Raw genomic sequence first — 14,308 nt, 5'->3', positions numbered from 1 at the left:
CTATAACTTTTACCCAAACCATTTTTTTTTACCCAAACTTTTTTTTTTTATCAAAGACATGTAGAACAATAAATTTAGAGAAAAATTTATATATAGTGAAAAATGTCTTTTTGCAAAAATTTCGTTAAATTTCGATTCATAACAAAAGAAGTAAAAATGTCAGCAGCAATGAAATACCACCAAATGAAAGCTCTATTAGTGAGAAGAAAAGGAGGTAAAATTCATTTGGGTGGTAAGTTGCATGACCGAGCAATAAACCGTGAAAGTAGTGTAGTGCAGAAGTGTAAAAAGTGGTCTGGTCATTAAGGGTGTTTAAAGGGTTTCTGTCACCCCACAAAACTCATTTTTTTTTTTTTTGGATAGTTAGATTCCTTATAGGGCGATATAGGAGAATATAATAGTCTTACTTACTTTCATGCTGCCGATTCTTTATAAAACGAAGTTTTATAATATGTAAATGAGGGCTCTACCAGCAAGTAGGGCGTCTACTTGCTGGTAGCCGCAGCAGCAATCCGCCCCCTCGCCGTGTTGATTGACAGGGCCAGCCGGGATCTCCAGCCTCCGGCCGGCCCTGTCAGTAATTCAAAAATCGCGCGCCTCTGGTCATTCGGCGCAGGCGCTCTGAGATGAGGAGGCTCGTCTCCTCAGTGCGCCTGCGCCGATGACATCACCGAAAGAGAAGACGTCATCGGCGCAGGCGCACTGAGGGAGTGCTGAGGAGACGAGCCTCCTCATCTCAGAGCGCCTGCGCCGAATGACCAGAGGCGCGCGATTTTTGAATTACTGACAGGGCCGGCCAGAGGAGGAGATCCCGGCTGGCCCTGTCAATCAACACGGCGAGGGGGCGGATTGCTGCTGCGGCTACCAGCAAGTAGACGCCCTACTTGCTGGTAGAGCCCTCATTTACATATTATAAAACTTCGTTTTATAAAGAATCGGCCGCATGAAAGTAAGTAAGACTATTATATTCTCCTATATCGCCCTATAAGGAATCTAACTATCCAAAAAAAAAAAAATGAGTTTTGTGGGGTGACAGAAACCCTTTAAGCTAGGGGAGCTGAGGTGGTTAAACCCTTCCTGACCTCCGCCATACAAACAGCAGTGGGCACCATAACCACCAGGTTTCTACTGCATTAATGCTGATCACAGACATATAACCCCTCAGATGTCATGGTCAATTGGGAACATGGCATCTGAGGCGGCTCCTGTGCCCTAAAAGCTTCCCACATTGAGATCAGGGAAGCCATTCATTTGCTGTGGTAGCCTTGAACCCTCTGAAGGATCCGACGCTACCACAGCAATAGTTCCTATGAACCCTTGCCTGTGGCAGGTTGGAGGTGCCGTAGATAGATTTCAGTAATTTATGCCAGAAAACTGGGTAAAAGATGATAAATGTGCCACCTTCTTTCTCCCCTCACCACTCTTCTTCTTAGAAAGTGGTGAGGATGGCGTAGCCGCGATTTCGTTGCAGTGGTGTTTATAAAGTCGCGCACATGCAAGTAAGTCTCCACCCCCACCCACCCTCCCCATCTGTAGCACTATTCATGTAGCAAACCACAGAAGCAGATTACCTTTAATCATCTTCTGACGATGTTACTAGTATATATACAGTGGATATAAAAAGTCTACACACCCCTGGTAAAATGTCAGGTTTCTGTGATGTAAAAGAATGAGACAAAGATAAATAATTTTTAGAACTTTTTCCACCTTTAATGTGACCTATAAACTGTACAACTCAATTGAAAAACAAACTGAAATCTTTTAGGTAGAGGGAAGAAAAAATATAAAAATAAAACAATATGGTTGCATAAGTGTGCACACCCTTAAACTAATACTTTGTTGAAGCACCTTTTGATTTTATTACAGCACTCAGCCTTTTTGGATTTAGTCTATCAGCATGGCACATTTTGACTTGGCAAGATTTGCCCACTCTTTTTTGCAAAAACACTCCAAATCTTTCAGATTGTGAGGGCATCTCCTGTGCACAGCCCTCTTCAGATCACCCCACAGATTTTCAATCGGATTCAGGGATTCAGGTGTGGGCTCTGGCTGGGCCATTCCAAAACTTTAATCTTCTTCTGGTGAAGCCATTCCTTTGTTGATTTGGATGTATGCTTTGGGTCGTTGTCATGCTGAAAGATGAAGTTCCTCTTCATGTTCAGCTTGCTAGAAGTCTGAAGGTTTTTTGCCAATATTGACTGGTATTTGGAACTGTTCATAATTCCCTCTAACTTAACTAAGGCCCCAGTTCCAGCTGAAGATAAACAGCCCCAAAGCATGATGCTGCCACCACCATGCTTCACTGTGGGTATGGTGTTCTTTTGGTGATGTGCAGTGTTGTTTTTGCGCCAAACATATCTTTTGGAATTATGGCAAAAAAGTTCAACCTTGGTTTCATCAGACCATAACACCTTTTCCTACATGCATTTGGGAGACTTCAGATGTGTTTTTGCAAAAAGTAGCCTGGCTTGGATGATTTTCTTCGTAAGAAATGGCTTTCGTCTTGCCACTCTACCCCATAGCCCAGACATATGAAGAATACGGGAGATTGTTGTCACATGTACCACACAGCCAGTACTTGTCAGATATTCCTGCAGTTCCTTTAATGTTGCTGTAGGCCTCTTGGTAGCCTCCCAGACTAGTTTTATTCTCGTCTTTTCATCAATTTTGGAGGGACGTCCAGTTCTTGGTAATGTCACTGTTGTACCATATTTTCTCCACTTGATGATGACTGTCTTCACTGTGTTCCATGGTATATCTAATGCCTTGGAAATTCTTTTGTACCCTTCTCCTGACTGATACCTTTTAACAATGAGATCCCTCTGGTGCTTTGGAAGCTCTCTGTGGACCATGGCTTTTGCTGTGGGATGCGACTAAGAAATTTTAAGGAAAGACCAACTAGAGCAGCTGAACTTTATTTGGGGTTAATCAGAGGCACTTTAAATGATGGCAGGTGTATGCTGAATCCAATTTGACATGATTTTGGATGTGATTGCTTAATTCTGAACACAGCTACATCCCCAGTTATAAGAGGGTGTGCACACGTATGCAACCACATTATTTTAGTTATTTTTTTTTTCTTCCCTCCACCTAAAAGATTTCAGTTTGTTTTTCAATTGAGTGGTACAGTTTATAGGTCACATTAAAGGTGGAAAAAGTTCCGAAATGATTTATCTTTGTCTCATTTTTTTACAGCACAGAAACCTAACATTTTAACAGGGGTGCGTAGACTTTTTATATCCATTGTAGATCCTGTGAGATACATATATATATAAGCCTACAACCAGTGACCCTGCTGCCTCCATTCTACCATGACCAACTTCACCCACACCATACCATGTAGATTGTAAGCCCTCACCAGCAGGGTCCTCTCTCCTTCTGTACCAGTTTGTAACTCGTCTTGTTTATGATTAGTGCAATTGTCTGTATTATATATGTGTACCTCTTCTCATATGTACAGCGCCATGGAATGAATGGCGCTTTAATAATAATAAATAATAATAATAATAATATAGTATTTATTTGCATAAATATCTGTATATTAGTGTGGTACTTTATATTCCTAGTCAGTAATACCTGACTAGGAATATGCAGTAAATCAATAGGTTTACTCTAATCTTATAAAAGCAAAACTACAATATAACTATAGCGTCAACCCCCAGAGATAAAATATAATTGTTTTATCAAACTACCTGTAATAACAAATGTAGTTTTACTTGACGACCAGTTAAAGAGTCTGATATTAGTAGCCTACAATGTTGTGAAATATGAGTCAGGTAAGTGAGAATTAACTATAAACTTGCATTAGTGGCTCATATTCACATTCATATGGTATACACTAAAATCTCTCAACCATGTAAAAAAAAAAATGCATTTTTAAACCATTATAAAGTGGGATAATTGAGCGATGGAAATATTCTCCATTATTTGAGAGGAGAAGAATCATCTCAATGTTGTTTCGCACGAAGCCTGCAATAAAAGCCGCATCGATACAAGGTTATTTCCAGAGTCTAGGTAAACTCCGCAATGTGTAGCTTTGTACCGAAGCCACTGGATACATTGTAAACGGCAAAACAATTGCTGTGAGCGCTGCTTACTGAATCTGCTGAAGACAGTTTGTTAATCTTTTGCTTTTTGAAATTACGGAACATTCTGCGTTTTCCATAACTCTGTTCTCTGCCTTTATTTTAATTCAGGATCCACTTGATCGGGGACAGAGATGTCAAAGATCATCATCGGCAGAAGAATATCAAAGAGCTGTCGAAGGAGGAAACTGCTCTGTAAGTTTGTTTTAAACATGATGTGTACTGAAAGAGATAGAGACGTGTCGGCTTTGCCTGAATCTCCTCGCTCCTCATTGTTCTACTGAGCAACTTTAGCAAATTAACAAATGGGGAATTAAAGGATGTTTCTCCCTGTAAGTTTGAATTGATTGCAAATATATATATATACATTTTTTTTTTCATTTTTACCTGATTTTTTAGCATTTTATAGTTAAATGGATTTTAGAAATTTTACTGGTGTCCATGGAATCGACATACACAGACATTCAAAAAGCACACCGTTGTAAAAGGTTGTAGGAGATGTAAAATCCGTGCTGAATTTTAACCCTGTGTTGTGGGAAGCGCTGAAATATTTGTATAGGCATTAGTATAATGTAATTTGTATAGCTATTAGTGTAATGTTAATAACCAAGTTATTAAGTCTTTTTGCTGCATTTCTACATGAGGTTAGGCTATCTGCAAGTCTCTGAATTCTCCCTAGTTTGCTGTGAAGCCCAGCTGATAAAACATTATTGTATCGCCCAACTTTTTGCTATAATTATTACAACTTGTTGTTATAGTCAGGTTTTGTTTAAATTCATTATTTTTAGTTTTTTTACCTTTTTATCCAGTTTTTGTTGCTTTTGACATACACTTGCACCCGTCGCGCAAGACATTGGGTTCTTCATTTCATCTTATACTTACTGCAGCCACTGAGATTTAATAATTCTTCATAAAAAGGTTAAAAAAGTTCTAATGAAGTCCTGCACATTATGTACAACTTCACTTTCTAAACTCTGTAAAAGAAACTTTCATATTTAATGGGAAATCATGAATTATTCCATTTATTATCCTCATCCTCCTTTCAAAGACATGATCTGGATAAAAGGCGGGGTGAATAATTTAGAAAAAAAATGAAATGCATTTTTAATGTGAAGGTGCAAACTACAGATTCTCATGACTATTAGCGAGTGCAGAGGAAACAGAATTTTACTTGCAAAACCTCATCAAACCTTAAATTACATGACATACTTCTGTAATAAAATACAGAAGAGAGAAAAGTTTTTTCCACAAGTTGTTTTTATTAATCCTGTAAAGTTGGAAAGTTTGGTGTTTCTACCATGCAACGTCTCCACAGCAGTCGATGAAATTCCATTTATTCCTCTTATATTATAGGCACATATTTCCAGTTCAATAAAAATCGCACTCAGTTGTTTGTCTCATTTCCAGTATATAATCAGGAGCCCTTTATCCCAATGGTGCCATTAAAGATTGAATGTTGCCGTATGCTGAACAGGTTTCATTTTCAATATGCAAGAAATAAATCAGCCATCCAGAAATCCAGCATCTACGCAATAAATGTACACAGTGTAGAATTTGTGTAACTGTTTCATTATAAACTAATAGTCGCCGTCTTAATTGTCGCGGTATTTCACTCTTCCACCTTTCATTGTAATTCTTCCAGTTGTAGGGATCATGCACATGGCCATATCACTAATCCATCCTGTACTGGTTAGTAATATGGCACCTTTAAACTGTTTTGACTCCGTGTGCTTCTGATTTAACACAATATACAGAATTTGTCTTCTAACGGATTCATAGAGAATACATATGTATCATTGTGTGCTGTATTATGAAGGTAGCCTCCTCCCTCTATTGCTCATGGAAGCGCCACACATTGGTACCTATATCTCCATATTACTGAACTATAGGAACAACTACATGAGTCATATTGGAAACTTCAAAGTTAGTTTCCACACTCAAATAGCATATTTAGCTAAAAATCCAAATAGATTAAAATATGTTTTAAACATAGTTAATATATATATCTTTTGTGGCCAGATCTCTGTTTTTGTGATACAGAGCTCCAAATCCTATGCATTGACAGATATAAAAAAATAACATGCTGGCTACCTGCAGTCACCACTGGAGGGAGCCTTAGAGCTTACTGCATACTGTTATATATTGAACTCAATGAAGGCTTTAAGCTCCCCTGGTGGTGGATGCACATGTTATCCTATCAATGTCTGCGCAAGTCATACAATTTTTGACGGAACTTGCTAGACGTGTTATACATGTTTGTATCCCTTATGCCACATCATGGTTGGCAAATCTGCTCCAAAAATATCTGACGTGTGTATGTACTCACTCCAATTAGCCATACCCCTTTCTAGAAGTTCTATAAGACTAGTAGGCAGACATTAGTATATGTCACATAATAATTTTAGCACTGCTGAAGTTCTCTTTACCTAGCTCCATAGCATATTTGTTCTCTTCTTTCAAGTGTCAGTAGAGTTTGATGAAGGTAGAATATGGACCGAAATGTCAGATTGATTATATTACCATGAGAAAATAAACCATTAATTGCATTGTATTCTCTTGGAAGTGCTGAAGCTTCTTCTGTCAAATTCTTATCTGTTGCCCTGCAAGTCTATTGACTACAAGGGAAGCTTAGGTAGGGCACTGGCTCCCCTTAAAGGGACCAACCCTGTATGGAAACTTACTGAAAGTACTCCAGGGTATGGAGACCTATTTGCAATGCTCCATGGTAAAGTAATATGCAAAGAGGTATCTCCCAAGAAAGAGAACCATCTCGCCAGTGCCACCTATTTAGAGTGTCCCCTTATGAGTCAAGATCCAACTTTCCAACAAGCCTTCAGATTTAAAGGGAACCTGTCACCAGGGTATTGCAGATGTGCTAGTGGCCATCTAGCAGCAAGCCCATGTCCCCAGCTCTATGCGCAAAATCATGGTGACAGGTTCGCTTTAAGTCAGATATCCATACGTAAACAGCTGTTTCAGAGGTATCTCCCAAGGAAAGAGAACCATCTTGCTAGCGCCATCTTCTAGAAGTGACTCCCTTTGAGTCAAAATCGGACTTTTTAAAGAGGACCTTTCACCGATTTTTACCCTATGAACTAACTATACAGATATGTAGAGCGGCGCCCGGGGATCTCACTGCACTTACTATTATCCCCGGGCGCCGCTCCGTTCTCCCGCTATGCCCTCCGGTATCTCCGCTCACTAAGTTATAGTAGGCGGAGATACCAGTCCCTAAGTTATGGTAGGCGGAGTCTGCCCTAGCGCTGGCCAATCGCAGCGCAGAGCTCACAGCCTGGGAGGTTATTTTCTCCCAGGCTGTGAGCTCTGCAATGCGATTGGCCAGCGCTAGGGCAGACTCCGCCTACCATAACTTAGGGAACGGAGATACTGGAGGGCATAGCAGGAGAACGGAGCGGCGCCCGGGGATAATAGTAAGTGCAGTGAGATCCCCGGGCGCCGCTCCACATGTCTGTATACTTAGTTCATAGGGTAAGAATCGGTGAAAGGTCCTCTTTAAATAGGTCTTGGAACAAAACAAGAGAAAATAGCCAAGCCAAATATCCATCCATAGACAGCTGCTTTGGAGTGCTTGCCCATCGTCAGTACAGAGTAGGATTCTGGTCGGCTGAATGCGATGCATTTTTGGTAGGGTACTGTTTCTCCCTAGGTGGCAGCCCTATGATGAAGTTATATAGTATGGTAAATAAAACTTGAAAAGCTGCAATTTTAAGTGGATGAAGTAGAAATAGAAAAATACTGTAGGAGTCACTCTGATAGTAAACCTTTGGGGACATGGAAGATTGACTGATTATCTCTTGCTGACGATATCTGCTCTTAGGCCTTAGTCCTGGATTAAAAGCTGCTTTACTGAAAAACTATTAAACATAAAGACATTTAGTGAAAGACAATATATTGCAAAACTAGATTCATATGGATAGGTGGCACTGTCAAATATTCGGGTCATGGTAAAACCATTATCACACGTGGATCGCTGTTTAAACTTCTATAAAACAGAATACACAGTACATAACCATCATATTACAATATACAGTGGTAAAGGTGGAATAATACATTTTAATCTCCATATTTTCTGACTTTCATGAACTGAAATCCCCGACACTATGCAAGAGATTTATTAAGACAAGTGCAAACAGGTGTGTTAGTTTTTTTTCTACAAGGCCTCTGAATAATGAAAACTGGAATTTGATTGGTTGCTCTAAGTAATTTCTCCACTCCATATGGAGAATGCTGCAAAAACGAAACCCATAAAACCACCCCACTTGGACTATTTTTCAGTTTCCCACCACATTGTATACAACAGTAAATGGTGCCATTAGTAAGTACAACTTGTCCCACAAAAAACAAGGCCACGTTAACCGAAAAAAATTAAAAAGTCATGGCCCCGGGAAGGCAGGCAGCAAAAAAACTAAAATGCAAAAATGGAAAATTGCCATGTACTTAAGAAGTTAATAAAACAAGCTTGACAAGAACCTACAGATACGGGCTCGTTCACACGAAGGTGTGAAGTCCCTTGACCGTGCTGTGGACCGCAAATTGTGGTCCGCAATGCACGGGCACCGTCCGTGAAGCAGGCGCATGGGGATCGCAGACCCATTCACTTGAATGGGTCAGCGATCCTTTCGTTCCGCAAAAAGATAGAGCAAGTTCTATCTTTTTGCGGTGCGGAAGCACGGAATGGAACCCCAGAAAGCACTCCGTAGTGCTTCCGTAGTGTTCTGTTCCGTTCTTCCATTCCGCACCGTTCGGCATCTCCGAATTTGTGGACCCATTGAAATGAACGGGTCCGCATCCGTGAGGCGGAATGGCCACGGAACGGGGCCAGTGTATTGCGGATCCGCAAACGCGGTCCGCAATATGGCAACGGGCATCACACGTTCGTGTGAAGAGCCCTAAGCTTGTGATCATCCAGAAACGTACGGAGCCTGATGTGTAAAAATTGCTCATAACAACCCAACAGATTATGTATATTATATACTTTAATCTGTCCTGAAAATAGCTGCTATTTGATCTGTTGCTATGAGCAACATAGATATTTTATTCAGGGTGGTCAATGCATTTTACCCTTCACCAATTTCAGTACTTTAATGGGGTTGATCAACTTTCAAAAAATGAACAAAAGCCTGGAAATGGTATACAATTTAGAAAAAGAAAAGCCCCGCTCTTCCAGTACTGTACCACTTAAATAAGTGTATATGACCTCTCAGTAAACTAGCGGTAAGGGTTATTAGATGACAGCACAAAGTTAAAGTAAAAAGTACATTTCACACAGCTAGACAGTTAACCCTTTGTGACAGAACGGCTCAATATTTTTAATAAAGACCAATTGAATTTTTATTTTTTTAAATGTTTGCCTCCAAAGGTGTACATAACCTTTAATTAACAAGAGCCAGCCATGGCGCATATAGCTGCGGGATACTGTACTGCGACACGTCCCCACCGTGTGGTCCTACCTTCAGACTCAATTGGACCATCATGGATGGTACTAAATCACCAAGGGTCAGGCCACAGCTGGTCCCCAAAGGATCAGGCACTTTCTAGAACCACAGAGTTCAGGTACATGGTCGCTACCCAGACTATTAAAACAGATGAGGGTATGAAATGCTCGTGGCACACTTGCCATGCTTTACCTCCAAACATAAAATTGTCAGGAAGTGGTAGCACATAAATCAGTCACACGGGCTAAAACTTGAAAACCCTGCCTCTTTTTCCTGCACAATGAAGATACCATTCATGATGTAAATAGTGGCCGGGGGACTGGTGCTCGATAAATAATGCATTCATGCCAAAGGGCATTTTTTTCATTGCAGTTACAAGAGTAAAAATGAAATACAGTCCTCTGTTCTGATTTTACCATTATATATCATTTTCTATTACCACGTGGAAAAGAGAGACTAAGAAACTACAGACCAAGGCTTCATGCACACAACCGTGTGTGCACCGTATCACGGATGCGGACCCATTCACTTGAATGGGTCGGCAATCCGTGGGACGCGGTGCGGAACGGAAGCCCACCACTGAGTGCTTCCATGGGTATTCTGTCCGTGCCTCCACCCCGCAAAAAAAATTGTGCATACACAACTTTTTTGCGGTGCGGACCATCGGATGCAGATCGCATCAAGTCAATGGTTCCACGTCGGCAGACGGCGGGCACACGGTCTTTTGCCTGTGTATTGCGGACCGCGAGCAAGGCCAGCACGCGGTCGTATGCATGAGGCCAAAGGTCACCTGCACACGTTACATAATACGTCCGGTTTTTCTGTGCGGATTCCTTTGTAGAAAGAATGCAGCATATTGCAGTACCAGCCCAGTGTCTGAGATGACACAATTCTCAAGTTTCTGTGCAGAAATTGACCTGCCGTGCAGATTTCCAAATCAAATATGTTTGAGGCCTCACCCTTTTCAATAAAGGATGAGATCTGCGGCAAAACGGCATTGAATCCTCACCAAAATCTGCTGTTTTGGAGCAGATATGCTACAGAAACGCACATAAATCCGCACGGAAATTTGTGCGGATCTTATGTGCATTTACCCGCACCCGTGTGCAGGTGGCCTAAGGAAGCTAGTGTCAGATAATAGCTGTCTCCTGTATGTGTCTTGCCCCTAATCTGCTTATTATGTATGGCGTCTAATTCTTTTCTTCAAAAGCTGCAGTTTTCTATGTTTTCCAGTAGATGCCTCCAGAGACCATCTAACCTTTGTTACTTTCCTTCATCTGAAACTTCTGACATTTTGCTTTCCTGCTGGTCCTAGATGATGCTTTCTACTCCAATAGTTTGGGAGAGAGTTAAATTGTATTATAATAGGAAAACGTAACAAACTCCAGATCAATATACCACGCTAGATGCAGCAGAGCTCAATTTGCCATTTAAATAGGAATTCTCAGCTCTCCCCATAAAATAAAAATTTTGAATCATTTTCTTAGAACTCTCTGTTGTGCCATTCTTCAGTTATTCCTCCTAGAAATATATGAATAAAACGACAACTGTGTGTTACAGCTTCTCCTGTCAAAGGGGCATGTCCCTATCCATTTGGCCAGATTGGACAGTGTCAGTCTGTGTAAGAACACAACCCATACTGGCAGGGGCGTAACTACCATAGCGACCGCTATGGGGCCCAGGGCAAGAGGAGGCCCTTTTGTAGTTGGGATTATCTCCTCTTCTACTGGAGGTGAAAACTTGGTCAGGACTCTACCGTCTAAAGCAGGCATCCTCAAACTGCGGCCCTCCAGCTGTTGTAAAACTACAACTCCCACAATGCCCTGCAGTATGCTGATACCTGTAGGCTGTTCGGGCATGCTGGGAGTTGTAGTTTTGCAACAGCTGGAGGGCCGCAGTTTGAGGATGCCTGGTCTAAAGGAACAACTTTTAGTAAATGAGGCAGTGGAAAAATGGCTCTAAGGTCATTGAAAAGGGTCTAGGCAGAAACCCTTCTATCCTGTGTGGGGGCCTGGTTCTATCCTTGCTATGGGGCTCTTACTTCTCTATGTACGCCACTGCATACTGCCAACGCCCAGTTGGTGACAAATCTTCCTTAACTCTTTTTTGATGCACTGTATTAACCTGCTAGGTAACTATACATTACTAGATTTACCTGCAATCCAGTAGTATGAGTTGCACCAAATGTGCAACTTATAATATTAGGTGTATTTATATTGATTTCAGTGTATTGGCTTTTGTGACCATACCTTGGAACAGTGGACATGACAGCATGACATAATGTGAGCCTGCATGCCTCCGGTTCACACAGAAGCAATGTAGCATTTGAATGCCGTATCATGGAGAAATGGTTCTAGCTGACTATACCTCTAACATATGACACCCAACAGAATATCTTACAGGGGTACAAGAATCCAGTCTCCAAATACTGAGAGTAAGCAGCCGTGTGCATTAGGGCTCATGCACAGTAATCTATTTTTGGTCCTTATCTGCTCTGTTTTGTTTTTTTGCGCCTGTATGTGAAACCATTCACTTCAATGGGGCCGCATTATGGACAAGGATAGGACTGTTCTACTAGAGGCCAGACGTTCTGTTCCGCAAAATGCGGAATGAACACAGCCAGTATCCTTGTTTTGCAGATGCGCAATTTGCGAATCACAAGCTAAGCGCTCATGCACACGAACATGCGTGCCCAGTGCCGGTGCTACGGACCGCAAATAGCAGTCCACAATTCACGGGCCCAGGCCGTGTGCCCGCCGTTTGGGGATGCGGACCCATTCACTTGAATGGATCCGCTATCCACAAGATTTAGTCCTCACCGCAAAAAAAAAAGAACCTGTTCTATTTTTTTGTGGTGCGGTACCACCGTGCCGCGCCACACCACTCCATATCTTTTGGGTCTGCAATACGGGCACTAGTGATGAGCAGCAAGGGCTATATTCGAATTCGCGATATTTCACGAATATTTGGGCGAATATTCGTCATATATTCGCAAATTCGAGATTATTTTCTTGATTGCGAAAAATCAGCAATGTAATATTTGCGTAATGCGCGCAAAATACAGGCGTGGGTCACTTTTGCTACATTTTCCAAGCTGCTAGAAGTTTCCTGAGACTGGAGAAAATGGTTGGCACGGCAGAACATTACAATAGCTTTATATGCAGTTAGAGTGCTCCAATATATTCGCGATTGCGCAAATCGACACTGATGATGCGAATGTTTTGGCGCAATACGTGAAACTTCACATTTTAGAAGGTCTGCAGGTATGTATGGACAGCAGAACCTATAACACTACCTAACACCCTGCACTGCAACAGCTACACTATATCAGAATACAACCTACACGGACTATCTCCCACAAACTATCTGTATTATATATATATAAGCTAACTAACTATCTAATGTGGAAAGCACAGAGCACAGCAATGACACTGCTGTCTCTCTCAGAACTGCAAAAAACTGCAGAAAATGGCTGCTGGGGAGGTTTTTATATAGTAAGGGGTAGGCAACTTTCCTATTGGTTGCTAGGGATGTTGCTAGGCTCAGACAAAGACATTGCAGCCTTCTCATTGGCCCACAAGCAAGAAGCAGAGAGGGATCATGAGTTCAGATGAAAAAAAATCTAGAATATTCGAAAATACGAATATATATCACTATATTCTAAATATTAGCAAATTCTCGAAGTGACGATATTCGCGATTAATATTCACGATTCAAATATTCGCGCCCAACACTAATAGGCACTGGGCGCACACATTCGTGTGCATGAGCCCTAAGGCTGGTTTTACACTAGTGGAAAGGATCTGTGCTGCCGCTAGTGCACGCGTGCCCCCGGAATACCGCTCTGGCCCTATTGACTATAATGGGGGCGGTCCGGAGTTCCGGCGGCAGCACGGCAAACATGCCGAGAGGCGGCCGGAATAAAACTATGACATGTAGTACTTTTATTCCGGCCGCCTCTCTGCGTGTTTGCCGTGCTGCCGCCGGAACTCCGCCCTGCCCTCATAATAGTCAATGGGGCCGGAGCGGTAGTCCAGGGGCACGCGTGCACTAGCTGCAGCACGGATTCAACAGGCTGTTCACCCGCCGGAACAGCCTGCCGGAGTTCCTTGCCGGCTAGTGTGAAAGTACCCTAAAGCGGATGAAAATACGGATATTATAATTTTTATAACTAGCTGCATTTTTGTTCCATGATTTGTCCACTTTCTGAATTTGTTCAGCTTTTTCATAAAGGGAACCTGTCACGTGGATTTTGTGTATAGAGCTGAGGACATGGGCTGCTAGATGGCCGCTAGCACATCCGCAATACCCAGTCCCCATAGCTCTGTGTGCTTTTATTGTTTTAAAAAAAAACTATTTTATATATATGTAAATTAGGCTAATAAGAAGCCCAAGGAGCTGTTACTAACGTTTCCGGAGCCCAGCTACGCCCACTGTGAAGGAGCCTAGCACCGCCCTGCATACTTCGAATCTCCTCCTTGCTCCCCGACGTGATGCTCGAGCTAGCGCATGCGCAGTGTCGGCATAGTGTTCCTTCCCTGTGCTGGCATCAGCCTCAGGGAACGAACTGCGCATGCGCTTGCTCGCGCATCGCGAGATTACGGCGCTCTAGCTTTGTGACATCGGGGAGCAAGGAGGAGATTCGGAGTATGCGGGGCGGTGCTGGGCTCCTTCACAGTGGGCGTGGCTGGGCTCAGGAAACATTAGTATCCTCATTTACATATATATAAAATAGTTTTTTTTACACAATAAAAGCACACAGAGCTA

General features: G+C 42.1%; 1 protein-coding gene across 1 annotated transcript in view; it reads left to right on the top strand.

Moving 5' to 3' along the window:
* TTC29 (tetratricopeptide repeat domain 29) overlaps positions 1-14,308 on the top strand; it is a 288,615-nt gene that overhangs the window by 34,234 nt on the left and 240,073 nt on the right. Inside the window, exon 3 of the mRNA XM_040420513.1 lies at positions 4,197-4,280. Within this exon, the coding sequence (XP_040276447.1) occupies positions 4,197-4,280 (84 nt within the window). The remainder of the gene's footprint in view (positions 1-4,196; positions 4,281-14,308) is intronic.

The sequence above is a fragment of the Bufo bufo genome, chromosome 2, assembly GCF_905171765.1.
Source record: "Bufo bufo chromosome 2, aBufBuf1.1, whole genome shotgun sequence".
Taxonomy (NCBI): Eukaryota; Metazoa; Chordata; class Amphibia; order Anura; family Bufonidae; genus Bufo; species Bufo bufo.
Note: the sequence above shows the minus strand (reverse complement) of the source record. Positions and strands in the feature narration are given on the sequence as shown.